General features: G+C 47.0%; 1 protein-coding gene across 5 annotated transcripts in view; it reads right to left on the reverse strand.

Moving 5' to 3' along the window:
• TTC16 (tetratricopeptide repeat domain 16) overlaps nucleotides 1-17,386 on the reverse strand; it is a 35,230-nt gene extending 17,844 nt beyond the window's left edge. For 2 of the 5 annotated variants that reach the window (XM_068248575.1, XM_068248573.1), the window contains exons 1-5: nucleotides 17,213-17,386; nucleotides 12,800-12,851; nucleotides 10,261-10,436; nucleotides 2,190-2,280; nucleotides 1,077-1,220 (exon numbers count right to left, since the gene is read on the reverse strand). In XM_068248575.1, the coding sequence (XP_068104676.1) occupies nucleotides 1,077-1,220; nucleotides 2,190-2,280; nucleotides 10,261-10,436; nucleotides 12,800-12,844 (456 nt within the window). In that variant the 5' untranslated portion in view covers nucleotides 12,845-12,851; nucleotides 17,213-17,386. The remainder of the gene's footprint in view (nucleotides 1-1,076; nucleotides 1,221-2,189; nucleotides 2,281-10,260; nucleotides 10,437-12,799; nucleotides 12,852-17,212) is intronic. The other 3 variants (XM_068248572.1, XM_068248576.1, XM_068248574.1) reach the window with 2 other exon arrangements.
• Nucleotides 17,387-20,449: the final 3,063 nt, after the last annotated feature.

Raw genomic sequence — 20,449 nt, forward strand, 5'->3', positions numbered from 1 at the left:
ATAATATGGTTGGACATCATGCTGGGTACACATAATTTCCCATCCGACTGACAGGATCTGATAATTATTTCCTAAATGTTACATCTGCTCCCGATCGACAACAGGATCAATCAGGAGCAGTTTGGATACAGATAATAATGAGGACAGCCGACATCTGTAATGAAGGGGATAGTGAAGCATTCACACAGCAAGGCACAGGGCTGTGCTCATACCTGACTCTGTTAAGTTCCCCAGAGCTGCTCCATGCTGTGTACACACACTGCTGCTCCATGCTCTGTACACACGCTGCTGCTCCTTCCAAACTCAACTGTAGCAGGGAAAGGGGGCAGTGCTGTGAGCTGCAGGATGCCTGCAAATATTCTGAGGGGGGATTCTGGGCAGCTGTAATCTCCCCCTGCATTTGCCTATGGCGGGGGTGTGGCTTAGTTCAGGTGTGGGGCTTAATCAAGGGCATGGCACCCCCCAGGACCAATATCACTCCAGGCAATTTCATGGAATGCCTTTGTGCAATAAAACTCTACCCTAATCACCACATTGATAGATGAAGACAGGGCCGTTTTTAAGCAAATACCATTAAGAAGCAAGTAAGGCTGCATATAATGTAATAATTATGTTATGTAATTTTCAAGTATTTGGCCAGGCAGGATTGCCGCATTCGCACTTTGGGGTGGTGGTGGTGGGGATTAATTTAATTAATATTGTCTAGATCGTACATGTCAAACTCTGGCCCGTGGGCCAAATCTAGCCCTCAGAGCCATTAAATTTGGCCCTCAAGAGGTTTCCCCATTTTGCATTATGTTTGGTCCACTCTAGACCACCAGGGAAGCTATATGGGGGAGGTAAGCGAAAGAACAAAACAATAGGGAACTGTTTAGGGTAGGTGGGGGCCACTAGACACCAGAGAACTGTATGGGCATTGGAAGTAGGCCATTAGACACCAGGGAACTTTATAAGGTGACCAGTAGACATTGAGGTTGGCCCACAACTAGGTGTCAGTGTTTAATTTTGGCCCCCTTTGTATCTGAGTTTGACACCCCTGGTCTAGATGAATTTGTTAGTTATTTCCATGCTCTCACCTGCAGGTAATATGTCCCCGCCAGCAGTTTTATGTGCTCTTCAGAGGGGTTGGCATCAGAACAAGCTTTCTGTAGGTTAAGTGCTGCAGACTGGAAGTCACCCAGCTGTAGAAAGGCTTCCGCTCTCTTGACATACAGCTCTATCTGCAATGCAACAGTGTGACCACCAGATGGCATTAATGAACAGTACAGTGAGAGCAAAGGAGCCATAACCAGCATGACCTGAAAGTTGACTCTGTATGGAGAGATATAGAGACTGCCACCTTTTCTTCCTTTTAAACATTTCATAGTACCTCTGCTGCTAATACTTGCCTCTACTACTTCAAGCAGGGCCAGTTTCACAGTTGTTGCCGTCCAAAGCAAGTTCATCTACCCAATCCCCCTGCCAGGGACAGACACCAATCTGTCGCCTCTCCCACCCCCACAAGTACTATGGGTATCTGGCGCTCCCACCCATCACTAATACCCATTCCCGGTCCGCCCATGATGCCAAGTGAGGCCACTTCCTCAGGCAGCAGAAGTCTGGGGACAGCACCAGGCAGAAACAGGAAGTGAAGAGAGTGCCTGGCCAACCTTATACTGGGGGCAACTGTACCTGGCCAACCTATACTGGGGGCACCTATACCTGGCTAGCCTATACTGGGGGCAACTGTACCTAGCTACCAATACTAGGGGCAGCTATACCAGGCTACCCACCTATACTGAGGGTGTCTTTTTGGGGACTCACTGCAGCTATAACGTGCGGTGCAAATTGTCTGGTCCTGTGCCATTATTCCAATTCGGAAGGGGGTGGGGGGTATGGGGTCATCTTCACAAGATTGCCTCATACAGAAAAAAGTCTAGAATCGGCCCTGCTAATACCCCTGACCTAGTCTATCTCTGGGTCCTCGCCTCTTCTGTACTGCAGCCCATCTATCCATAGCTCATTTCCTATTAGCAGATAGAGCTCTTGCAAATTCGCCCCACCTACATCCTGTAACCTACAAGTCCCGCCTCCTCATGTAAATACATGGTTTGTACTGTTAGAAAGAACAGTAGATATCAGGCTACATCCCTCTTATAATTTGGGTGTGACATACTAGATTTAATGACTGAGCTCAGTGAGACTGATACCTTTTCTGGGCAGAGGTTGATGGCTTTAGAAAATGAGATGACGGCCTTCTCCCATTCCTCCTGCGACAGGCACAGCAGGCCTTTCTCATAGCTGCAAGAACAATGGTACACATAAGCTCCGATAATGAGAGGATGTCTTGGCAAATACAGAAATAGATCAGTAAGGCTTTCCCTATGGTCAGGCTAAAATCCAATTACAGTAAAAAGCCTGCTATCCATAACTCAGGCATCTGGTGGTCTTAACCAACCGGCATGCCTGAGGGGGAGAATGGGGGCTGAACTTGAGTGTATTGTAGGGCTGTGCGCATCAGAAGCTACTTACAAAACCTCTGGGCCCGGTCATCTAAATTTCCTCCAGCTCCCAGCTGCTGTGCTGCATCCTCATACGGCTTCCGGCATGTCACCTGACCCGCATCAGGTCACATGCACACTTCAGGCCCCTTTCACACTGGGACGTTTTCCCTGCATTGCTTTACCTTCTCTCACTGCAGGGTAATGCTAATGTAATTAAAGTCTATGGGGCATTTCATACCTGTTGCGGTGCGCAACAATCAGCGCGTTATAGGTCAACATCCGCGGCGACGTGCATTGACTGGAAGTCATGTAAGTCAATGGCGCTGCAGATATTTTAAACTGTTTCACATTGCGGTGCACATGGCATATTTTTTCAATACACTTCCTTGCAATTCGTCTTTTGGCCACAGGAAGTGAGAGCTAGAGAGCCTCACTTATAGCTTGGTTTGCTACCAATAATTACATTACCGCGCATCAATGCGGGTGTATAGGAGGCTTCTTTTTAGCGTTGCGGTGCGATCATTAGATCACATCACAACTAAAACGCAGGCTGCTAATGTGAAACCGACCTAAGGAGTTGTACACAGAGGACGCAACAAAGCAGCTGGGAGCTGCAGGATGTTCAGAAGGCGACGCCCAGAGGTTCTAAAGTGTAAGTAGCGTCTGCTACACACAGCTCTGCAAGGGGGAAGGTTAGTGTTATTTTAGGGCAAACTGCAATTTACAACACTGAGTTATAATCCATTATAATGAAAAGAGTGAATTAAAGGATACCCGAAGTGACATGTGACATGATGAGATAGACATGGGTATGTACAGTCCCTAGCACACAAATAACTATGCTGTGTTCCTTTTTTTCTTTCTCTGTCTGAAAGAGATAAATATCAGGTATGTACTGTAAGTGGCTGACTCAGTCCTGACTCAGACAGGAAGTGACTACAGTGTGACTCTCACTGATAAGAAATTCCAACTATAAAACACTTGCCTAGCAGAAATTCCAACTATAAAAGACTTTCCTAGCAGAAAATGGCTTCTGAGAGCAATAAAGAGATAAAAAGGGGAATTTCTAATCAGTGAGGGTCACACTGTAGTCACTTTCCATCTGAGTCAGGACTAGTGTTGGGCGAACACCTGGATGTTCGGGTTCGCGAACGTTCGCCGAACATGGCCGCGATGTCCGGGTGTTCGCGCCGAACTCCGAACATAATGGAAGTCAATGGGGACCCGAACTTTCGTGCTTTGTAAAGCCTCCTTACATGCTACATACCCCAAATTTACAGGGTATGTGCACCTTGGGAGTGGGTACAAGAGGGGAAAAAAATTAGCTAAAAGAGCTTATAGTTTTTGAGAAAATCGATTTTAAAGTTTCAAAGGGAAAACAGTCTTTAAAATGCGGGAAATGTCTGTTTTCTTTGCACAGGTAGCATGCATTTTGCCGCCATGCAGTCATAAATGTAATAAAGATAAGAGGTTCCATAAACAGGGACCGGCAACGCTAACCCAGCAGCAGCACACGTGATGGAACAGGAGGAGGCGCAGGAGGAGAAGGCCACGCTTTCAGACACAACAACCCAGGCCTTGCATGAGGACAAGAAGCGTGCGGATAGCATGCTTTTTGCCGCCATGCAGTCATAAATGTAATAAAGATAAGAGGTTCCATAAACAGGGACCGGCAACGCTAACCCAGCAGCAGCACACGTGATGGAACAGAAGGAGGCGCAGGAGGAGAAGGCCACGCTTTGAGACACAACAACCCAGGCCTTGCATGAGGACAAAAAGCGTGCGGATAGCATGCTTTTTGCCGCCATGCAGTCATAAATGTAATAAAGATAAGAGGCTCCATAAACAGGGACCGACAACGCTAACCCAGCAGCAGCACACGTGATGGAACAGGAGGAGGCGCAGGAGGAGAAGGCCACGCTTTCAGACACAACAACCCAGGCCTTGCATGAGGACAAGAAGCGTGCGGATAGCATGCTTTTTGCCGCCATGCAGTCATAAATGTAATAAAGATAAGAGGTTCCATAAACAGGGACCGGCAACGCTAACCCATCACAGATGGTCATTGTTCATGTTACTTGGTTGGGGTCCAGGAGTGTTGCATAGTCGTTTCCAATCCAGGATTAATTAATTTTAATTTGAGTCAGACGGTCTGCATTTTCTGTGGAGAGGCGGATACGCCGATCTGTGACGATGCCTCCGGCAGCACTGAAACAGCGTTCCGACATAACGCTGGCTGCCGGGCAAGCCAGCACCTCTATTGCGTACATTGCCAGTTCGTGTCAGGTGTCTAGCTTCGATACCCAATAGTTGAAGGGTGCAGATGGATTGTTCAACACAGCTACGCCATCTGACATGTAGTCCTTGACCATCTTCTCCAGGCGATCGGTGTTGGAGGTGGATCTGCACGCTTGCTGTTCTGTGGGCTGCTGCATGGGTGTCAGAAAATGTTCCCACTCCAAGGACACTGCCGATACCATTCCCTTTTGGGCACTAGCTACGGCTTGTGTTGTTTGCTGCCCTCCTGGTCGTCCTGGGTTTGCGGAAGTCAGTCTGTCGGCGTACAACTGGCTAGAGGAGGGGGAGGATGTCAATCTCCTTTCTAAAGTCTCCACAAGGGCCTGCTGGTATTCTTCCATTTTGACCTGTCTGACTCTTTCTTCAAGCAGTTTTGGAACATTGTGTTTGTACCGTGGATCCAGAAGGGTATAAACCCAGTAATTGGTGTTGTCCAGAATGCGCACAATGCGTCGGTCGCGTTCAATGCAGTCTAGCATGAATTGAGCCATGTGTGCCAGAGTCCTGCCAGAATCCTCATCATCCTCTTGTGAGCGTTGTTGTGATGCATCATAGTCGTCACCTTCTTCCTGGTCTGCTTCTGCTGACTATTCACGCTGAATTGTGGAAGTCCAACGTGCACCGCTCTGGCCCTCGTCAGTGGTGGCATGAAATTCCTGCTCCAACTCCAGCTGTTCCTCCTCCTCTTCTTCGTCATAGCTGCTGGGGCCAGCGTTTCCTGAGGCAGATGGCCTGATGTTGGTACCATCACGCTGATCGTTTTCTCCTTCAGATTCCCCCAGTTGCATCATGACAGCTGTTTCCTTGATTTTCAACATTGACTTCTTCAGTAAACATAGCAGTGGTATGGTAATGCTGACTGAAGAGTTGTCACTGCTCACAAGCAACGTGGATTGCTCAAAATTTTGGAGGACTTGGCAGAGGTCCAACATGTTGGCCCAATCGGATCCACAGAAGCTTGGCAGCTGTCCGGATACGCCTTGGTACTGCGCCGTCATGTACTGGACCACTGCACTCTTCTGCTCGCAAAAGCGGGCTAGCATGTGCAGCGTAGAATTCCAGCGCGTAGGGACATCACACAACAAGCGATGGTGGGGGAGATTGAAGCGCTCCTGCATCTTGGCGAGTGCCCCCGAAGCAGTACTGGAATTTCTACAATGTTTGGCCACTCGTCGCACCTTCAACAGAAGATCGGCCACGCCTGGGTATGTCCTCAGGAACCGCTGAACTACTAGGTTCATCACGTGCGCCAGGCAAGGGATGTGTGTCAGCTTAGCCAACCTTAAAGCGCGAATGAGATTACTCCCATTATCACACACAACCATGCCCGGTTTCAGGTCCAGCGGTGCCAGCCACAAATCCGTCTGTTCCTTTATTCCCCTCCAAATTTCCTCCCCTGTGTGCTGCTTATCCCCAAGGCAGATCAGCTTCAGCAACGCTTGCTGACGCATGCCAACAGCTGTGCTGCACTGCTTCCACGATCCTACTGCTGCTGGGTTAGCGTTTCCGAATGAGGTACAGCTTTGAGATGCGTTGGAGGAGAAGGAGTCAGAGAGGTAGGTGCTGCTGTTGTTATCCAGTGGGAGGGACGGCGGTGCAGCTGTTTGCGGCGTGGGCAACACCCGCGCCATAGCAGGTGAGGAATCGCTGCCACGCTCCACAAGGTTCACCCAGTGCGCGGTAAGGGAGATGTATCGACCCTGGCCGAACGCTCTCGTCCAGGTGTCAGTGGTGAGGTGAACCTTGCAGGCAACGGCATTCTTTAAGCTTCGGGTTATTTTGCTGACCACGTGCTCATGCAACTCAGGCACTGCAGAGCGCGCAAAGTGGTAGCGGCTGGGAACCACGTAACGTGGGATGGCCACTGACATCATGCCCTTGAAGCTGTTTGTCTCCACCACTCGATATGGCAGCATTTCGCAGGCCAGAAGCTTGGCTATGCTGGCTGTTACTGCCACGGCCCGGGGGTCATTTTCTGGCAATTTCCTCTTGCGCTCAAGCATCTCCGAGACAGACAACTGAACCGTAGGGCTGCACACTGAACGGCTGTTGGTTGTTGTGTTTGATGACTGGGAGACCTCAAGAGCACTATTCCGGAAAGTGACAGTGTCAGCGTCGTCTGATGTTTGTGAATGTTGTTGTGAACCACGCAATGGCTGGGCTACTGCTGCTGCTGAGGAGGGTCTGGTGGTGAGTCTGGTGACCCCAAGGGAGGCAGTGTTGCTGCTGGTACCCTGTCCTGGCGGCCACAGAGTGGGATGTTTGGATACCATGTGGCGGGTCATGCTGGTGGTGGAGAGGTTGTTAATATGTTTCCCCCTGCTCAGGCGGGTCTTGCACACCTTGCAAATCACCATGGTACCATCCTCACTGCAGTCTTCAAAGAAAGGCCAGCCTTTGGAGCACCTGCCTTGCTGGCGATTTCTGTTTGCGCCTCTTTTTTGTCTCACTTGAACTTCCACGCTTGTGGTGCCTGAAATTTCGCGCCGCCTACCTTGTGGCACAAGTCGAACTCGTGCAGCAGTGGGTTCTTCAACAGACTCATCTGTGCTGCTGCTACGACGGCGATGTTCTCCTTCACATACAAAATCTGGGTCTCTGTCAACATTGTCCATACCCTCCTCCTCCTCTTCCATCTCCTCAAACTCGTCATATGTGATTGTGGGCCTGCCGCCATGGAGTAGAGCTCCCCACAACAACCTCTGCGCAGCACACTCCAACGTCGTCTTCAAGATCTTCTCGGCCGACCTCCTGCAATTGAAACCCCTCCTGCCCAACTTGCTCTGGGATTTGGGTTTCCGAGTCCTCCTCGGACTCGCCTTGCATTTCAGTGCGCGGTGCATTTCCCACAGTCAATGGTTGTGAATCCGGGCACAACATTTCTGGCAGTTCCATTGACCTTTGAAAGGTGGAAGTTTGTTGGGCTGGGAATAGCTCCTGCGAATACCCCATTGTGTCCTGAGGAAATTCTTCGGACTGGTTATTTGGCAGTTGTGTGCGTGGTGTCGCTGCCGGTTGTGTCTGCTTTGTGCCCACTGGCTCCTTGTAACTGGCTGAGGACTCGGACCTCGTGCGTGATGTGCTGGTGCTGCTTAACCCACTGCTGGACGCTTGAGAGGTCATCCAAGTATTTATCTGGTCCTGTTCTTTTGGATTTGTGAGGGTTAATTTCCTGGACAACATGGGAGGTATTGAGTGGGTTTTCTTCGGTGCTCCACTGTGGCCTGTACGTGAACCGTCAGGGGGAACACCTCTTCCCTTGCCCCTCCCTCTTTCACAGGATTTCTTCTTCATTTCACTTATCTGTAAAAGTACACGCTGACTGGCAGCAGTACAGTGGCAGTACAGAAATGCTATACAGTGGCGGGTGAGCGGTGTAATACTATTCCCAGCAGCGACACAGAGCACAATGCTATACAGTGGTGGGTGAGCGGTGTACTACTATTCCCAGCAGCGACACAGAGCACAATGCTATACAGTGGTGGGTGAGCGGTGTACTACTATTCCCAGCAGCGACACAGAGCACAATGCTATACAGTGGTGGGTGAGCGATGTACTACTGTTCCCAGCAGAGACACAGAGTGGCAGTAAACACAATGCTATATAGTGTGGCTGAGCGGTGTACTACTGTTCCCAGCAGCGACACAGAGCACAATGCTATACAGTGGTGGGTGAGCGGTGTACTACTGTTCCCAGCAGAGACACAGAGTGGCAGTAAACACAATGCTATACAGTGGTGAGTGAGCGATGTACTACTGTTCCCAGCAGCGACACAGAGTGGCAGTAAACACAATGCTATATAGTGTGGGTGAGCGGTGTACTACTATTCCCAGCAGCGACACAGAGCACAATGCTATACAGGGTGAGCGGTGTACTACTGTTCCCAGCAGAGACACAGAGTGGCAGTAAACACAATGCTATACAGTGGTGGGTGAGCGGTGTACTACTGTTCCCAGCAGCGACACAGAGTGGCAGTAAACACAATGCTATATAGTGTGGGTGAGTGGTGTACTACTATTCCCAGCAGCGACACAGAGCACAATGCTATACAGGGTGAGCGGTGTACTACTGTTCCCAGCAGACACACAGAGTGGCAGTAAACACAATGCTATATAGTGTGGGTGAGCGGTGTACTACTATTCCCAGCAGCGACACAGAGCACAATGCTATACAGGGTGAGCGGTGTACTACTGTTCCCAGCAGAGACACAGAGTGGCAGTAAACACAATGCTATATAGTGTGGGTGAGCGGTGTACTACTATTCCCAGCAGCGACACAGAGCACAATGCTATACAGGGTGAGCGGTGTACTACTGTTCCCAGCAGACACACAGAGTGGCAGTAAACACAATGCTATATAGTGTGGCTGAGCGGTGTACTACTATTCCCAGCAGCGACACAGAGCACAATGCTATACAGGGTGAGCGGTGTACTACTGTTCCCAGCAGACACACAGAGTGGCAGTAAACACAATGCTATATAGTGTGGCTGAGCGGTGTACTACTATTCCCAGCAGCGACACAGAGCACAATGCTATACAGGGTGAGCGGTGTACTACTGTTCCCAGCAGACACACAGAGTGGCAGTAAACACAATGCTATATAGTGTGGCTGAGCGGTGTACTACTATTCCCAGCAGCGACACAATGACCGGGGGACCCTGGCTAGCCTGGCTGGAGAGAGAACTACCCTGCCTGCCTACCCAAAGCTAAACCCACAGACAAATGGCGGAGAAATGACGTGGATCGGGTATTTATTTACCCGAACCACGTGACCCGTTCGGCCAATCAGAGCGCGTTCGGGTCCGAACCACGTGACCCGTTCGGCCAATCACAGCGCTAGCCGAACGTTCGGGTAACGTTCGGCCATGCGCTCTTAGTTCGGCCATATGGCCGAACTCGAACATCACCCGAACAGAGTGATGTTCTGCAGAACCCGAACAGTGGCGAACACTGTTCGCCCAACACTAGTCAGGACTAAGTCAGCCACTTACATACCTGATATTTAACTCTTTCAGGCAGAGAAAGAAAAAAGGAACACAGCCTAGTTATTTGTGTGCTTGGCATTACTCATACACATGTCTATCTCATCATGTCACATGTCACTTCGGGTATCCTTTAAAATGAGTACAAAGGCATAATTGTAACTAGGATTGGTACAGTATATGGTCATATGAGTTTATCTCATCATACTACATGTTACTATGAGTACACTCAAAATGTTGAATGGAAATTTGTAAACCATCAGGGAGTATTGGAAAGTGTTCAGGACACTCCAACTTCCAGTTTAGGCGAGTCTTGATGACATCATGGACATAAGTCACGGAAAATAGTATTCAGACCTTTTTTTTTAAATCTGTAAGTTTGAATACAAAAGTAGCTGTAGGCTTGTCTGCTGTCTGTCCCTGTAGGGAGGTGAAATATCAGCGCAATCTTCATCTACCTACAAAATTCCATTCTTTATATGCAGATAAGAACTCACTGCTGTGTCATCTTGTCCCGTACGATGTCTTCATAGGAGCACTGGTTGGGTTTATGGGATTTCCCATCCACAGCTAATATGGCCAGACTGGAGCCAAATATCCTTTGTATGGATTTCTCACGCGCTTCCTGAAGCTTCTCCTCACTGACTGCGGTGGGGAAAAAGTTCCCTGACATCTGCAGCACACGGAAACATTATAGCAGAAGTCCAGATTTTGTTAAAGGTGTAATTATTATCATATGTATTAACATGATGTAAACAGGCAAAAATATATTGTAGTGAACAAACCCTTGAGGCCCCGAATGCCTGATGGTGTAATGGTTAAGGGCTCTGCCTCTGACACAGGAGACCAGGATTCGAATCTTGGCTCTGCCTGTTCAGTAAGCCAGCACCTATTCAGTAGGAGACCTTTGGCAAGTCTCCCTAACACTGCTACTGCCTATAGAGCGCGCCCTAGTGGCTGTTGCTCTGGCGCTTTGAGTCCGCCAGGAGAAAAGCGCGATATAAATGTTATTTGACTTGTCTTGTCTTGTCTGAAGAATTTGTTGTAACTGCATCACAGGTCCTATAACCTCAACAGGATCTCATAACTTGGACCACTTAAAAATCTTTGGAGGCATAGCCTTTTGTCATGCTGCCACTACCATTTGGAACTCCCTACCCCACTTAATCAGGACAGCTCCAACCCTGGAGGTGTCTAAATCCAGAATAAAAAGCCATGTAGTCTGTGCTACAGAAGAAAAGGTGATGTGTCCATAAATGCCATTCTACCCAGCAACTAATTAGTTCTGTAGGAGAAAAGCACTTTACAAATGTTATTGTTGTATATGCTGACATCTGTCCAGAGTGAACAAATTATGAGACTCCGGTAAGGGGGCAAAATTGTTAAAAAAAAAGCCCATATAGGCGATTGCTAAGTTGATAACTTTACATGAAATGCATGTAAGACGAGGGCTGCTTGTTGAAAGAGAGAGGCTGTGCATGGCAGAAGGAATGAATATATGGAATGGGGCTACTACTGTATGTGGAAGGGGACTGTAGTACATGTATGGATGGAGCTGATGGTGGGCTTGGGGGAGGGGAAATAAGGTAGAAACCTCTCAAATATGGTAGCCTCCATATCCCTCTCACCTCGGGTTCCCTTTAGAAAAAAAAGCAATAGAACTTTTTATTAATTTCCTTTTAAACAATACCATTTGCCTGGCTACCCCACTGATCCTCTGCCTCTAATACTTTTAACCATAGACCCTGAACAAGCATGCAGCAGATCAGGCACTCCCACTAAGCTTTTACTGGACTAGCCATAAGCTTGTTCAGACACTGACATTACATCAGAAGTTTTTTTTCACTTCAGTGTTACTTGTTGCCTGGCAGTCCTTCTGATTCTGTGTCTCTAATGCTAGGTACACACCATACAATTTTCTGTCAGATTTATCTGCCAGATCGATTACTTCCAACATGTCTGATCTGAATTTCGATTGATTTTTGCAATTTTCCGATTTTTTTCCCGATCAATTTCCATAGGTATGGACGGAAATCAATTAGAAAATCAACTGGAAAAACGACCGTAAAATCGAAAAATTCAGATCGGTCATGTTAGAAATAATCGATCTGGCAGGAAAATCAGCCAGAAAATGGTATGGTGTGTGCCTAGCATAATATTTTTAGCCATAGAAGTAGTGGAAGAGAAAGCACAGGGGGTCCGGGAGCCCAATCTGGTGCAATACGTTAATCGGTATGGAGATATTTAGTAAGTACAGTAAATTTTATACTCACAAGAGTGGGTTTCTAGGTGAGGCAACCACTCGTGCTCGCCTGTGGGGAAGTACCGTCCCCACTCGGCCTTTTGTCCTTGGTCGCAGCTCCAAAAAAAATCGATCTATCGGAGACTTTCCGATGTGGATCTTCCCCTAGGACTAGGGGTTAGGGTAATTTTGAAAAACGGTAGGAGGCGCCTGGTAGAACTAATGGTAGAATCACTCTATACGGTAGATACAGCATTTCCTTATAAACAATACCAGTTGCCTGGCAGTGCTGCACCAGTTGCCTAGCATTATTTGTGCAAAATAAATAGAATTTCAAAAGCAAAAAAATCCAGTTTGTATACTTCCCAAAAAGGGACATCTAGAAAGTAGGACCACACCATTTTCTTATTGAATGCTGTATCTACCGTATAGAGTGATTATACCATTAGTTCTACCGGCGCCTCCTACCCTTTACTGAAAAAGCATGCAGCGGACCAGGTACTCTGACTCAGCTGACTTTTACTGAACTAGCCATATGCTTGTTCCAGGGTTTTGACTCAGACGTTACTTATGCCAGAAGATCAATGGGGCTGCCAGGCAACTGGCATTGTTTAGAAGGGAATAAATATGGCAGACTCCATATCTCTCTCACCTCGGGTTCCCTTTAAGCATAAGATATATATAAAAATAAATGAGGGTCTCTCACCCAGAAGGCAAATAATTTATATATATTGAATCTATTGAAAGGTCTAACTTTGTCAGATGTAAACATGTGCGGATATCATTAGGCTTACCTCCTCTCCCACCGAAGCCTCCATTTGTTTCACAACCTTCTCCATCAGTCATCTGTAGTGTTATAACACATTTAATTTATTATTATTTAATTTTCAGCATCAAAGGGAACCTGAGGTGAGAAACATATGGGAGCTTCCATATTTATTTCCTTATAGACAATGCATATTGCCTGGCTGCCCTGCTGAGCCACTGCCTCTAATACTATTAGCCATAGACCCTGAACAAGCATGCAGTTCAGATGTCTCTGGCGAGATAAACTGCATGCTTGCTTCAGGTGTGCGATTCAGACACTACTGCCCAGAAAGATCAGCAGCACTGCCAGGCAACTGGTATTGTTTATAAGGAAATAAATATGGCAGCCTTCATATACAGTATCTCTCTCCTTTAGTTCCTTTTAAGTAAAACAAAAAATACCACAAATAAAAAAAGAAACTACCTTTGAAGTACGTCAATCAATTTTTTTTTAATTTTTTTTTTTAGAGTTGCAGTTAGGCTGAGGACCTGAGCACTCTTTTGCGCTGCTTTCCCATGAAGGTGGCTGTACGTTTCATAGAATGAAATGATATGAAAGGCACAGTGTAGCTTTGTTTTCTTGGAACTCAGTGCTGCACAATGCATAAATATGTCCACCAGACAATGCTGTGTGTGCACTGTTTGGTGTACATGCGTAATACACACTAACACGCTTTACTAACATCAAGTGTGCACAGACCACCCTTTCACAACATACCCATTGCGGTAGTGCGCATCCTGAAATTAGCTTGAATAGGTGTATCAACATTTTTCTTTAAAGAAACTCTAACAAAATGTTCAGCCTTATTTCTTCTATCCTATAAGTTCCTATACCTGTTCTAATGTGCTCTGGATTACTGCTGCCTTTTCTAGTTGCACTGTCTCTGTAATATATCTAATATTTTCTTTGTCAAGCTTTGTCGACCCAGAGAGGAATGGGCTGCCTCTGTTGTAAATACAAGTTATGCATGCACCCTGCAGGCTTTATGTGCTTTGTTTATTTCTCACAGACAGCTAGCAGTTTCAGCTTGTCTGTGCAGTTTGTGAGGCTGAGGGGGAAAAGGGAGCTGCCTGTCACATGCTGAGAAACTGTGAGAATCCCAGACTGGAGTGCAGATAATTCACTATGTAATAAAAACTTGTAGTATACTGTAACATGATAAATATACACCCACCTAAAGGATTATTAGGAACACCTGTTTAATTTCTCATTAATGCAGTTATCTAATCAACCAATCACATGGCAGTTGCTTCAATGCATTTAGGGGTGTGGTCCTGGTCAAGACAATCTCCTGAACTACAAACTGAGGGCCCTTTTCCACCAGCGCGTTTGCGCTGGCTGAATCGCAAAACCGCAAACCGCTAGCGATTTTACAATCGCTACGGTTTGCTCTGTAACATAGGAATCGCGGTAGGTCATTTCCACTACCGCGATTCGCTTTTGTCGGGAACGCGAACGCGCGGCGGAGCGATAATTGCCGCGATTTTGCTATGCAGTGCATAGCATAGCAAAATCGCGGCCGCAAACGTCGGGGGAATCGCCGGTTTTGCGATTCAGCAATCGCTAGCGTTCAGTGTGAACGCTAGCGATTGCAGGTGGAAAAGGGCCCTCAATGTCAGAATAGGAAAAAAGGTGATTTAAGCAATTTTGAGCCTGGCATGGTTGTTGGTGCCAGATGGGCTGGTTTGAGTATTTTACAATCTGCTCAGTTACTGGGATTTTCACGCAAACCATTTCTAGGGTTTACAAAGAATGGTGTGAAAAGGGAAAAACATCCAGTTTTGTGGGCGAAAATGCCTTGTTGATGCTAGAGGTCAGAGGAGAATGGGCCAACTGATTCAAGCTGATAGAAGAGCAACATTGACTGAAATAACCACTCGTTATAACCGAGGTATGCAGCAAAGCTTTTGTGAAGCCACAACACGCACAACCTTGAGGTGGATGGGCTACAACAGCGGAAGACCGCAACGAGCACCACTCATCTCCACTACAAATAGGAAAAAGAGGCTACAATTTGCACAAGCTCACCAAAATTGGACAGTTGAAGACTGTAAAAATGTCACACACATACACACACACACACAAACATCACTTCCTGGTTAGCGGCCATGTTTTTTGTTTGTAAACACTGCCTAAAACTGGCGATTCAAAGCCAGGATTGCAGCGGGGAGTGGCGGAGATGGCAAAGAGGACTCGATTGGTATGTTTTTTTATTGTACAAATCGGACAGTACAGATTCTCTTTAATGCAGTCTGCTAATGAACATCTGCTTTCATCCACCCTGTTCACCCCTTCCTATTCCTAGATACAGGATTCCTCATGTGCCTCTGCCTATCCCTGGAGCTCCCTCCAGTTCAACGCTCTTCAACCCTAATGATGTTTACATTTTTTTGTAAAGACTTATTTCTTCCAGGGCTGGACTGAGGCAGAGGCGAGAGAGGCTCCAGTTTCAAGGCGCAGTGTAGCAGGGCAAGAGTCAGTAGAACATACTTTAAGCATCAGAAGAAGCAAGGTTTGCAAAAACGGTTGTGAGGCCACCCACACCCCCTAGAGCCAACGCAGACCTGGTACAGTATCAGACAATATTTGTATAATTGCTGCATTTGTCACTTTCTACATTCATGTACTTCATGGTAGATTAAAATACTCATAGTATTTGACCACTGCCTGTTTTGTCTAGAGCACGCCAAGCTCCCACTCTTTAGTGCTGCATGCCCACACCACCAGCTGGCCCTAGTTTAGATCCTCACCCGTTAGCAGGGCTGTGGAGTCAATAGAAATATCATCTGACTCCGACTCCTCAGTTATTAAACCACGACTCCAACTCCTTAGTATAATACTCTGGACCATAAAGTTTCTCCCTCTAATAACATAATTGGTTCTTCCCAGCATTTTAGCCTGATGGTGCATACCCACAACAGATTAGGCTTGGCAGGGGGCATTGTTCTTCCCTTCTCACTCCCGCTGGAAGCTGCTCCATAATGTGCCACACACTATCCCTCCCCAACTCCCCCTTCCCTTCCCATAGCAATAGATCTGTCACTTTGCTATACCAAGAAAGTCTGTACAGGGCTCAGCCCCCTAACGGTTGCATGAGGGATTGTGTCCTGGCCCCTCTGAGCATCAACCGTTGAAAATGTGTGCGCATGCTTACACTTAAGGGAGACAACTGCCTCCTTGTGGCAATTTGATTGCATCCACTAATTTCTAAGAAATAGGGGACCCAGCAGGAAACACTATCCATGCCACTAACCGAATATGTTTAATAAAGTTGCCTAAAGTCCGGAACCCCCGAGTCCATGTGTGCAATTTTAATGTTAGTGTTTCCCGCTCAGAGCAGGACCATCCACCAGGCAACCTAGGCAGGTTCTTGGGGTCTAGTGGGTGTCAAAGGGCCCCCCTGCCACCTTCTCTGACCTCTCTTCACTTCAGCTTACCAAAAAGACCACAAGGGGGCCCCAATTCTTCTACCTTGCCTAGGGCCCCATTGCATCTTAATTCATCTCTGTTCCGGCTGGGTCCCCTATTTCTTCCAAATGAGTAAATGCGACCGAGTTGCTGTGAGCAGGGACTGGGAGCACCACTCTTTCAGCAAACTATCAACCTTCCAATCTGATAATTGTGATCGGAATGAGTGGATCAGAAATATAACCAACTCGATCATTTTAGATAATTAGTCCGTGTGATCGATAAATCGATCGATTGATGTCAATTGGCACCATCCACACCATTCAATTTGATCCATTGGTTGATTGTTCCCTGAAATTGTATGGAGAATGACTGTGACTGCAGTAGGGATTAAAGGACACCTGAGGCAAAAATAAATGAATGAAATGAACGATTGTATCTATCTTCCTTCTCCTAAAAATGACTTTTTAAGATATTCCACAGTTTTATTTGATGTTTAAATCAACTTTTTAAGTTTTAACTGTTTTATTGTTTTTGCTCAATGACACATTCATTGACGTATGCCAGAGCTAAAATCTATGAACTATTGACCCTTTTTATCTCTTTCCTGATCTCCAAAGCGATTTTCTGCTAGGAAAGTATTTTATAGTTGTAATTTCTTATCAGCGAGGGTCACACTGTAGTCTGACTCAGTCCTGACAGGAACTGTCACTTACATACCTGGTGTTAAACTCTTTCAGGCAGAGAGAAAAAAAAGGAACACAGAATAGTTATGTGTGTGCTAGGCACTTTACATACCCATGTCTATCTCATCATCTCACATGTCACCTCGGGTATCCTTTAAACTTTGAGCTCTTCTGAGAGACAGTTAGTGACAAGACAACTTGTCAACTATGAAAGAGTTGCAGTCTAGAACACGGGAAAAACTACAAATACTGTAATAATCTATATCTATTTTATATGAACGGAACAGGAGTACGTTCATACATACATTCTGCTTCAGGAGTCCTGGTTACTTTTCCACAGCCCTTTCCTGACAGGAGTGAGTGAGCTGTATATAAATTCAATGAAGTATGAATTCAAGTCCCCGAAAAACTCTCCATAGTGCTTAGAAAGCGGCGCCGTTGTCATAGAAACCTCATGCGCCGGCTGATCTGAAGGTCCTTACAAGAAGACCCTCTGTAGCTGGCCTAGATTATGCCCGTGAGTTTTAAGTACATAATAACGACAAGTGTAAATACCAAAGGCACGTATTGCAGGTAAAGTTTCAGCAACCTTATCTTTGTATTCCATAAATACCGTGAGGTGGAGTATATTCAGGGCTTTAGGGGTTTCAGGCATCTCTCTGGACACCTATCCCGGGTCGGGCATGCAGGAGCTGTGGGGAGCCATGCTGTCCCTGAGGAGTTTGTGTTCTTTGCAGTTGTCCCGATATGCGAGTCACGCAGCAATTCAACATCAGAACCCACAAAAACTCTTCATGGTGAGTGAATTAGAAAAACAATACAGGTGTTCCAACATTTTAGCATACCCGACAGAAAAATACCGGTGTCTGTCAGCAACACGTGACCTTTCTGGTCAGCCATATGGGTGTGGGTGACCTACATAGGCTTGTGCGGCCAGATCAGGGCTGCCAGCTGAGCAGTTTAGTTGAGTTTTTGCTGATTAATGGTGACTTTGAGTCAGAGATAAATGTTATCTTAGATCAGTTTTCTACTGTTTTCCTATTCTACATGAAGAATGTAGGCAGCACGGTGGTGAAGTGGTTAGTGCTCTTGCCTTGCAGCGCTGGGTCCCCGGTTCGAATTCCAGCCAGGTCAACATCTGCAAGGAGTTTGTATGTTCTCCCTGTGTCTGTGTGTGTTTCTTCTGAGCACTCTAGTTTCCTCCCACATCCCAAAAACATACAGACAAGTTAATTGGCTTTCCCCTAAAAAACTGGACTATGATACATTCACTACATGATATATGCATAGACGCATGGGTGTCTGCATGTTGGGCAAATTGGAGCGCCTAGCCACCAGCTGCCCTTCTGCCCCCCCAAGGGGGGTCCCTGTCACTACCTAAACAGGGGGGGCACCTGTCACTACCTAAACAGGGGGGGCACCTGTCACTACCTAAACTGGGGGGAAAGTTTCACTACGGAGGCGCTTGCAATTTAATTCTTAGTCCTAGTCTAATGTCCCACCATTGCTAAGTTCATGTAAATTTGGCTCCACCCATGACCACACCCTGGTCCATGGCCATGCACATTTTTGGCGCGGCACGCGACCCCCCATTCCCCCCCCCCCCCTTTCTGTGGACGCCCATGCATAGACGTATGGCATGGTAGAGACTAGATTGTGAGCTCCTCTGAGGGACAGTTAGTGGCAAGACAATATACTCTGTACAGCTCTGTGTAATATGTTGGCGCTATATACATACTTAAATTAAAAAAAAAACAAGAAAAAGAAGAAGGACCCATTCACAAATTCCCCTCAGTGCTCAAGTAATGATTCTTTATTGTGAAAAGGCTTTGTACATGGGACTATTCAGAAGACTGGCACACCTGAAATCTGTAGAAGCATGTTAAAGGATAAGTGATCTGAATAATTTATTTCGCCAAGTACAAAGGTGTGTGGGGTGAGGGGGGAGAAATCCTGGATGTGGTACACGAAATTGGTTTTGGCTCATACAGGTTCTTAATGGAGCCGTGGGGGAAAGGAAGTTGGATGGCGAAAGTAAAGGTGGCCATACACTGGTCGATTTGCCATCAGATTTCGATAGACAGATCCCTCTCTAATCGAATCTGATCAGAGAGGGATCGTATGGCTGCCTTTACTGCAAACAGATTGTGAATCGATTTCAGCATGAAACCGATCACAATCTGTGGTGGTGCTGCCGCCCTGCATACATTACCCGCTGTCTCTTCTCCGCTGGGTTCTGGACCGGCAGGCTTCACTTCTTTCTGTTCGGGGAAGTTTAAACAGTAGAGGGCGATCTACTGTTTAAACTTCCTGCCGGGACAGGAAGTTCAGTGAAGCTGGAGCCCAGCGGAGAAGAGACAGAGGGGACCGGGGGACTCGCGCCGGCCGGAGCAGGTAATGTATTGCCGCTGTATTGCGTCGGTCGTCGGGCATTCGAACGCCGCTATCGACGCACTCCCGCCGGCGATTGAGCAAAATCTTCCACACGGACGGCTCGACGGGAATTATTCGTTTGTGCAACGATTTGACAGCAGATTCGAACACAGTGATCGAATCTGCTGTATATCGGTGGGAAAATCGTTAGGTATATGGGCCCCTTAAGGGGGAAAACTGTCCGAAAGCCAAGAGCCGGGGCTGCCATACTACAGCACCACCAGTTGCACTTGGCAATCAAAGTCATCAAAGGAGGGGGAGCAGAGGGAGTTGATGGTTCAGCAGTGATGGCCCAGTTATTCATGAAAGAAACTGGTGGTGATGGTTGGCGCTGCTGAACATATAAGTATATTTAATCGGCTCCAAATAATTCCCCAATAAATTCTGCAATTCATATTGATTTATATGTATCTGCCAGAAAATCTCATTGTGTGTTCCTAGCATTACTGACTTTTCCTTCATGGCGGTCTTTATGCTGTTTACAAAGTAAATGAGGCAATAGAATGCTGCTAGTAGTTGTGCTGGAAAGTACTGTACATAGGATTATTTGCACAGACAGATAAAAGTGTTTTGATTTTCATAGCAAGAGAGTGAGTGAGGGGGAAAGGGGGGGGGGGGAGGGTAGATTGCTGGAAAGCTCACTGAAAGGAATACTGTAGGGGGGTCTGAGGAAAATTAGTTGAACGCCTGCGTTGCCGTGTCCTCGTTCCCGCTGATGTCACCAGGAGCATACTGCGCAGGCACAGACCATACTGGGCTTGCGTAGTACGCTCCTGATGACATCAGAGGGAGTGAGGACACTACAACACAGGCGCAGTGGTTTTCAGACTTTAAAGTCTGAAATTCCTGAAGTGAACCAGAGACGGTGCCGGTGCATCGGTGAGCGGCTGCACGGGCACAGGATGTCTGCGGGAGACCATTAGAAGCCCCGGGTAAGTTTAACTCATTTTTCCCCCTACCCGCCTACAGTATTCCTTGAAGCTCTACACATTTTTGATCTGATCAGGGTGCAGTTGAGTCAGGTTTACCACATTGATAGTACAAGTGTACTTGTCTTTTAAAGTGGGCCTGAACTCAGAACTCCTCTCTGCTCCAAAAGATACACAACA

The sequence above is a fragment of the Hyperolius riggenbachi genome, chromosome 8 (genome assembly GCF_040937935.1).
Source record: "Hyperolius riggenbachi isolate aHypRig1 chromosome 8, aHypRig1.pri, whole genome shotgun sequence".
Taxonomy (NCBI): domain Eukaryota; kingdom Metazoa; phylum Chordata; class Amphibia; order Anura; family Hyperoliidae; genus Hyperolius; species Hyperolius riggenbachi.